Source organism: Malurus melanocephalus, unplaced genomic scaffold, assembly GCF_030028575.1.
Source record: "Malurus melanocephalus ecotype Western Australia unplaced genomic scaffold, MMel_1.1 scaffold_1295, whole genome shotgun sequence".
In the NCBI taxonomy this organism is placed as follows: Eukaryota; Metazoa; Chordata; class Aves; order Passeriformes; family Maluridae; genus Malurus; species Malurus melanocephalus.
Window position 1 is genome coordinate 13661 of NW_026624527.1, and position 8529 is coordinate 22189.

The window sequence follows — 8529 nt, forward strand, 5'->3', positions numbered from 1 at the left end:
TTCCCAAATCCATCAATCTGGGAAATGGGAACAAGCTCTGCCCCGTTATTTCCATTAAGAAACAAAACCCCAAATGCACCCCCTGCTCTCCAAAAAAAATGGGATTTTCTGTAGGAAAATGAACCCAAAAGGATCAATCGAAGCCTTTTCTCTCCCTTCCAAATCCATTTTTGCCCTGAAGTTGTTCCGAACCAGACACAAAATCATCAATTCCAGGTGAGAACCTTTTGTCTGCCTGGATTTTCTTTTTTCCCCCTCTATTCCCAAATAATTCCGTTAAATATTTAAAGATCCTATTCAGCAGAACGGAAAAGGAACGGAGAATTCTGCTTTTTTTTCTTTTTAAAAAACCCAGATTTCCTTTTTGAGGGAAATCTTTTGCATCCCATTTTTTTTTTTAATGGGAACACTTTGCTGCTTTTTAGCTTTTGGGATTCCTGGCCCTAAAAGGAATCACAGGGAGYGAGGACAGCGGGATTTTTCCTCTTTTAAAACGTTCCCAAAGATTGTTTGATCCCCTAAAAAAGGGAGCAGCAGCAGGACCGGGGCACAAAGGAATAAATTTATTATTTAATTGATTTATTTATAGGGAGATTTTCCATCCCCTGAGGGAATTTCAGCGTCTCTGTAACGTTCCTGTGCCTGATCCTAAAGATTCAGTTCCCTGTAATTTCCTCAAACCCATCCCATCCATCCCACCCCATAAATCCCATCCAATAAATCCCATAAATCCCATCCCCACCTGGAGCTGATTCACCCAATCCATCCAAAAAACCCCATTTTTCACCCCAAACCCGATATTTTAGACCCAAATTTTGATCCCAATGAGGTGATCCCGTCACTCCCTAAACGGGGCAATGGGATTTTCCCTTTCTGCAATGGGATTCACCCTTCAGCAATGGGATTTTCCCTTCCAAGAGCAGGATTTCCCTTCCAACAATGGGATTTTCCCTTCCAAGAGCAGGATTTCCCTTCCATGAATGGGATTTTCCCTTCCATCAATGGGATTTTCCCTTTAGAAATGGGATTTCCCTTCCAGGAGTGCCATTTTCCCTTTCATCAATGGGATTTCCCTTCTATCAATGGGATTCACCCTTCAGTAATGGGATTTTCCTTCCAAGAGCAGGATTTCCCTTCCAACAATGGGATTTTCCCTTCCAGCAATGGGATCTTCCCTTCCTGCAGTGGGATTTCCCTTCCAGGAGTGGGATTTTCCTTCCATCAATGGGATTTCCCTTTCATGAATGGGATTTCCCTTTCATCAATAGGATTTCCCTTTCATCAATAGGATTTCCCTTTCATCAATGGGATTTCCCATCCATCAACAGGATTTTCCCTTCCAGCCATGGGATTTTCCCTTCCATCAATGGGATTTCCCATCCATCAATGGGATTTTCCCTTCCAGCAATGGGATTTCCCTTCATCAATGGGATTTCCCTTCATCAATGGGATTTCCCCATCCATCAATGGGATTTTCCCTTCAGCAATGGGATTTTCCCATCCATCAATGGGATTTCCCTTCCATCAACAGGATTTTCCCTTCATCAATGGGATTTTCCCATCCATCAATGGGATTTCTCCTCCATCAATGGGATTTCCAATCCATCAATAGGATTTCCCTTCCATCAATGGGATTTTCCCTTCAGCAATGGGATTCCTGCCCCCAGTGGGATCAGGGATGGGAACTCACGTCGATGTTGTCGATGTCCAGGATCCTGGAATGGAACTGGAGCCCCAGGGCCTTGGCCTGCTGGATGGGATGGGCCAGCTGGCTGTAGGTCTGCAGGGAAAACCAGTTTGGGACTGGGAACTGGGCGGGATTGGGAATGGGAATGGATTGGGAATGATTTGGGATTGATTTGGGAACTGGTAGGAATTGTGAATGGTTTGGGAATGGGAATGGATTTGGGATTGGGAACGGTTTGGGATTGGTTTGGGAACTGGTAGGAATTGGGAATGGTTTGGGATTGGGAATGGTTTGGGAATGGGAACGGTTTGGGATTGGGAATTGTGCGGGATTGGGAATGGTTTGGGAATTGTTTGGGATTGGGAATTGTTCAGGATTGGGAATGGTTTTGGAATGGATTTGGAATGGTTTGGGATAGGGAAAGGTTTGGGACTGGGAATTGTTTGGGATTGGGAATGGATTTGGAATGGATTTGGAATGGTTTGGGAATGGGAATTGTTCAGGACTGAGAATGGTTTGGGATCGGCAATGATTTGGGATTGGGAATGGTTTGGAATTGGGAATTGTTCGGGACTGGGAATTGGTTGGGATTGGGAATTGGGAATAGGGAAAACCAGGGAAAACCAGGGAAAAACTGGGAAAAACAGTGAAAATAGGAAAAAACACAGAAAACCTCAGAAAAATGGGGAAAACCAGGGAAAATCAGAAGATTCTCCGCTCTCAGATTGGATTATTGGCATAAAAAAGGGTTTATTAGGGTTTATTAAATAGGAAAAAACAGCCTCTCCCGGCCCTCTGGTGGTGGGGAACAGCACTGGGAATTCACTGGGAAAAATGCAGCTTTTGGGATGGAACAGCAGAATTATTTGGGATTTTAGACCACAACTATTTGGGATTTTACAGCAGAATTATTTGGGGTTTTACACCATAATTATTTGGGAATTTAACCCATAGTTATCTGGGATTTTACACCACAATTATTTGGGATTTTGGGAAGCTGCACATTCACAAAGCAGAAAAAAAACCCTCAAAACAGCCCCGTTTTCCAGGGAAAATCCCAATTTTGGGGCCGTTTCGGGAGCTGCACTCACCGCCTCGTAGCACCAATCCTTGAGGATGTCRAGCTCCCCGCAGATCAGAGCCTGGAGAGGAAATCAAACCACATTTTTGAGCTGTTCCCCTATCAAAGTGGGAAAATCCACAAGAAAACCCTTCAAATCCTACATTTTGTGGGATATTTTTGTGACAGGGATCTGTCACATCCATTGGCATTGATCACCTCCCTCCAAAACCCCAAAAACATCAAATTCCAGACACTTCAGCGAGCACTGAACCATTTCCCAAATCCCAGTTTGGATTTGGAATTGTTTGGGAYTGGGAATTGGTAGTGGGAATTCATTTCCCAATTCCTTCCCCAAATCCGTTCCCCATTCCTTTCCGATTCCTTTCCCAATTCCTTTCCCAATTCCATTCCGAAATCCTCTCCCAATTCTTTTCCCAATTCCTCCCCCAGTTCTGTTCCCAATTCCTTCCCCAGTTCTATTCCCAATTCCTTTTCCAATTCCTTTCCCAATTCTGTTCCCAATTCCATTCCCAATTCTTTTCCCAATTCCTCCCCCAATTCCTTCCCCAATTCCTGTCCCAACTCCTTTCCCAGTTCCTTTCCCAATTCTGTTCCCAAATCCTTCCCCAGTTCCTTCCCAATTATTTTCCCAATTCCTTTCCCAATCTGTTCCCAATTCCATTCCCAATTTTATTCCAAATTCCTTTCCCAATTCCATTCCCCAACTCCTTCCCCAATTCCTGTCCCAACTCCTTTCCCAATTCCTGTCCCAACTCCTTTCCCAATTCCTTTCCCAGTTCCTTTCCCAATTCTGTTCCCAATTCCTGTCCCAATTCCTGTCTCAATTCCTTCCCCAATTCCTTTCCCAATTCATTCCCCAATTCTTTTCCCAATTCCTTTCCCAATTCCTCCCCCAATTCCTCCCCCAATTCCTCCCCAATTTCTCTCCCAATTCCTCCCCCAATTCTCTCTGCGGAGCTGGAGAACCCAATCCTTTCCCAACCTTTCATTTCAGCCCCAGACAATCAAAACCCCGATATTCCAGGGGCTCAAAAAGGTAAAAAAGGCAGGAGAGGAAGGGATCCCCCACTACCTCGAGGACGTTGGGGATGATGTCGCGCTCGCACTGCTTCAGGAAGCGATCCTTGTCAAAGGATGGATCCACCTTGAGGATCTCGGTCAGAACCTCGGACATCTCCGTCTTGGAGAACAGTCCCCCTAAAAAACAGCAATGTGTGGGGTGATGGCATGGCAGGATAGGGACAGCCCCCCTAAAAAACAGCTCCGTGTGGGGTGGGGACAGTGCCCCTAAAAAACAGCTCTGTGAGATGGGGGCATGGTAGGGACAGCCCCCCTAAAAACAGCAACGTGTGGGACACAGACCCAGGGATGGGGACAGCCCCCCTAAAAAACAGCTCCATGGGATGGGGGCATGGCCCCGGGGACGGGGACAGCCCCGGTAAAACCAGCTCTGCTCTGTAAAACCAGCTCCAAGAATAGTTCCAGTAAAACGAGCTCCAGGGACGGGGACAGCGCCGGTAAAACCAGCTCCAAACACAGCCCCTGTAAAACCAGCTCCAGGGACATCCCTGGTATAACCAGCTCTATGGGGCGGTGGCACAGCAGGGACAGAGCAAAGGGAACAACTCCAGCCTTGGGTGCATCTGAGATTTACCCACCCTGGGGTGATCCTCATGCCCATCACCCAAAAAAAGATCCCTGCAAAGCTCTGGAATGTTCCCCAGAGCTGGAAGCAAATGGAGGGAGCAGCAGGAGCAGCTCCAGGGGCTCAGGGCAGAGCTGGAGCAGCTCCAGGGGCTCAGAGCAGCTCCAAAGTGGGGCTCAGAGCAGCTCCAGGGGAGCTCAGGGAAGAGTTGGAGCAGCTCCAGGGTCTCAGAGCAGCTCCAGGAGGGTCTCAGAGCAGAGATGGAGCAGCTCCAGGGGGGCTCAGGGCAGAGCTGGAGCAGCTCCAGGGGCTCAGGGCAGTTCCAGGGTCTCAGAGCAGCTCCAGGGGGACTCAAGGCAGAGATGGAGCAGCTCCAGGGGGGTTCAGGGCAGAGCTGGAGGAGCTCCAGAGGGGGCTCAGAGCAGAGCTGGAGCAGCTCCAAGGGCTCTACACCCCCAGCCATGGCCGTACCGATGAGGTCGGTGACGCGGTCGGTGACAGCGCGTGACGCTCGGATGAAGGCGTTGTCGCTCTCGTCGTATTTCATCTTCATCTCAAAAAACCCTGCACGGGGACAAACAGCACCTCAGGGTGCTGCTTTTCCCTACTTTTTTCCCCATTTTTCTCCCAATTTTCTCTGGATTTTTCCTCATTTTTCTCCCCGTTTGTCTCTCTCATTTTTCTCCCTGTGTTTCTCCCCATTTTGCTGTTTTTCTTCCCATTTTTCTTCATTTTTCCCCTGTTTTCTTCTCCATTTTTCTCCCTGTGTTTCTCCCCATTTTTCTGTTTTTCTTCCCATTTTTCTTCATTTTTTCCCCTGTTTTCCTCTCCATTTTTCTTCCCGTTTTCTTCTCCATTTTTCTCTCCATTTTCCTCCCAATTTCTCCCCATTTTTCTCCCCCTTTTTCTTCATTTTTCTCTGCTTTTCTCCCCAATTTTTTTCCATTTCCCCCCATTTTTCTCCATTTGCCCCCATTTTTCTCTGTATTTCTCCCCTATTTTTCTCCATTTTTCTCCGTTTTTCTCCCAATTTTTTTCCCTTTCCCCCCATTTTTCTCCCCAACTTTTCTCTGTTTTCTCCCAATTTTTCTCCCCATTTTCCAAGCACTCACTGTTAAAAACCACGTTGTTGTCCTTGAAATCTTTCCACTGCTGGTACCACTTGGAGTCTTTATGCAGCACCATGCCCATGGCTTCCCTGGAGAGGGCAAAAAAAACCGGGATAAAACCTGAATATTTGGGAAAAATGAACTTGGAACGAAAAAAGAGAAAATCCCTGCCGAGGCTGAGCCAGCATAAAAATGATGAGGTCAATAATGAGATAAATTAGAGGTTTAATAAATAAATGATGAGATAAATTATAGCCCTATAAATGATCCAGATAAATAAAATAGCGGATTAAAAAATTAAAATTTTTTTTAAAAAATTAAAAAATAAAAACAGGTAGTGAAACATCAAATCAACAAAATTTCAGATAAATAAAAGCCCGGATAAATGAAATATCAGATAAATAAAACTCCAGATAAATAAAACCTCAGAGAAATAAAACCCAGATAAATAAAACCCTAAATAAATAAAACCCCAGACAAATAAAATTTGACCCAAAGGAGAAAAGCAGCAAAGAAAAAAAAAAGAGCTCAGGCTCAGCCCAGCCCAGCAATTCTGCAACAAAAAATTAAAACTGAGAGCACAAAACAAAAAAATTAAAACTGAGAGCTCAAAACAAAAAGAAATTGAAACTGAGAGCACAAAACAAAAAAATTAAAACTGAGAGTACAAAACAAAGCTCAGCTCCAAATTCACCTCTGAACATTAAACCTGAACTATGAAATTTGAAATTTCTGGAAGATTTGGGATTGTCCCAGTGGCTCCTGGATTTTAATCTATTTTGATTTTTTTTTTTAATCTATTTTGAATTTTTTTTAAATCTATTTTTTGAAATTTTTTTAATCTATTTTGAATCTTCTTTTTAATCTATTTTGAATTGTTTTTAATCTATTTCGAATTTTTTTGTATCTATTTTGTAATTTTTTTTAATATATTTTGAATTTTTTTTTAATCTATTTTGAATTTTTTTTTATTTTTTAAATTTATTTTTTTAATTTATTTTTTTGAATTTTTATTTTTTAAATTTTTTTTTGACCTATTTTGAATTTTTCCATCAAATCAAACACAAAATTAACCCCCCAAAAAAACCCCAGACTCACTCGTTGGCCTCGAACACTCKCTGCTCTTTGCTCCTTTCTCCGGAATATTCCGTCCGTTTCCGCAGCCGCTCCGGCCGCTTGTACGGCCCCGTCTGACCCAAAACGCTCTCATCGAGTTCCTTCTTCACCGTTTCCACTCCCTGGAAAGGAAAAAACCTCGTTAGTTTTTTGTAAATATCTGGAAATTGCTCCTGAGATGGTTTTGGAGAGCAAAAAATGTCCTGGATGCCCCCAGGGAAAAAAAATATTGGATTTTTTTCTGAATTTCCTGCAAGAAAAGGGATTTCAGAAAGCCCAAAATTCCATTGCAGAAACAAAATATTGGATATTTTCTGTATTCTGATTTCAGGAAGCAAAAAATCCCTGATTTTTGGCCCAAAACGCTCTCATCGATTTCCTTCTTTACCGTTTCTACTCCCTGGAAAGAAAAAAAACCCGTTAGGTTTTTGTAAATATCTGGAAATTCCTCCTGAGATGGTTTTGGGAGAGCAAAAAATATCCCAGGGATGGTTTAACCACAGCCTGACAACAAAATATTGGATATTTTCTGCAAGAAGAGGGATTTCAGGAAGCCAAAACCCCACTGAAGAGACAAAATATTGAATATTTTCTGAATTTCCTGCAAGAAAAGGGATTTCAGGAGCAAAGACCACAAAACATTGGATATTTTCTGTATTCCCTGCAAGAAAAGGGATTTCAGGAAGCCCAAAATCCCATTGCAGAGACAACAAAACACGGGATATTTTCTGTATTCTGATTTCAGGAAGGAAAAAACCCCACTGAAGAGACAAAATATTGGATATTTTCTGAATTCCCTGTAAAAAACGGATTTCAGGAAGCCAAAATCCCATTGCAGAGACAAAAAACATTGGATATTTTCTGTATTCCCTGTAAAAAAGGGGATTTCAGGAGAAAAGACAACAAAATATTGGATATTTTCTGAATTCCAATTTCAGGAAGCCAAAACTCCATTGAAGAGAAAAAACATTGGATATTTTCTGAATTTCCTGAAAGAAAAGGGATTTCAGAAAGCCAAAATTCCACTGAAGTGACAAAATATTGGATATTTCCTGAATTTCCTGCAAGAAAAGGGATTTCAGGAAGCCCAAAATCCCACAAAACATTGGATATTTCCTGCATTTCCTCCATCCTCACCCTCCCAGCCCTGCAATCCTCGCTCTCCCGAGCGCACCCACGGGTGCTGGGTGACATTTTCACAGCCAGGAGTGTCCCCAAGGTGTCCCCGAGGTGTCCCAAGGGTGTCCCCAGGGTGTCCCCAAGATGTCCCCAAGATGTCCCTGAGGTGTCCCCAAGGGTGCCCCCAAGGTGTCCCCAGGGTGTCCCCAGGGTGTCCCCAGGGTGTCCCTGAGGTGTCCCCGAGGTGTCCCCAAGGTATTCCCAAGGTGTCCCCAAGGTGTCCCCAAGGTGTCCCCAGGGTGTCCCTGAGGTGTCCCCAAGGTGTCCCCGAGGTGTCCCCAAGGTATTCCCAAGGTGTCCCCAAGGTGTCCCAAGGGTGCCCCCAAGGTGTCCCCAGGGTGTCCCCAGGGTGTCCCCGAGGTGTCCCCGAGGTGTCCCCGAGGTGTCCCTGAGGTCCCCCCAGGGTGTCCCCAAGATGTCCCTGAGGTGTCCCCAAGGTGTCCCCAAGATGTCCCCAGGGTGTCCCCAAGATGTCCCCGAGGTGTCCCCAAGGTGTCCCCAGGGTGTCCCCGAGGTGTCCCCAAGGTGTCCCCAGGGTGTCCCCGAGGTGTCCCCGAGGTGTCCTCAAGGTGTCCCCGAGGTGTCCCCAAGATGTCCCCAGGGTGTCCCCGAGGTGTCCCCAAGGTGTCCCCGAGGTGTCCTCAAGGTGTCCCCAAGGTGTCCCCAGGGTGTCCCCAGGGTGTCCCCAAGGTGTCCCCGAGGTGTCCCC

General features: G+C 45.2%; 1 protein-coding gene across 1 annotated transcript in view; it reads right to left on the reverse strand.

Moving 5' to 3' along the window:
- Window positions 1-8529, reverse strand: part of TIMM44 (translocase of inner mitochondrial membrane 44) — a gene marked incomplete at its 3' end in the record, with an annotated part of 13871 nt that overhangs the window by 1385 nt on the left and 3957 nt on the right. Inside the window, exons 4-10 of the mRNA XM_057387683.1 lie at window positions 6991-7023; window positions 6624-6862; window positions 5529-5614; window positions 4888-4980; window positions 3844-3968; window positions 2779-2829; window positions 1691-1780 (exon numbers count right to left, since the gene is read on the reverse strand). Of these exons, the coding sequence (XP_057243666.1) occupies window positions 1691-1780; window positions 2779-2829; window positions 3844-3968; window positions 4888-4980; window positions 5529-5614; window positions 6624-6862; window positions 6991-7023 (717 nt within the window). The remainder of the gene's footprint in view (window positions 1-1690; window positions 1781-2778; window positions 2830-3843; window positions 3969-4887; window positions 4981-5528; window positions 5615-6623; window positions 6863-6990; window positions 7024-8529) is intronic.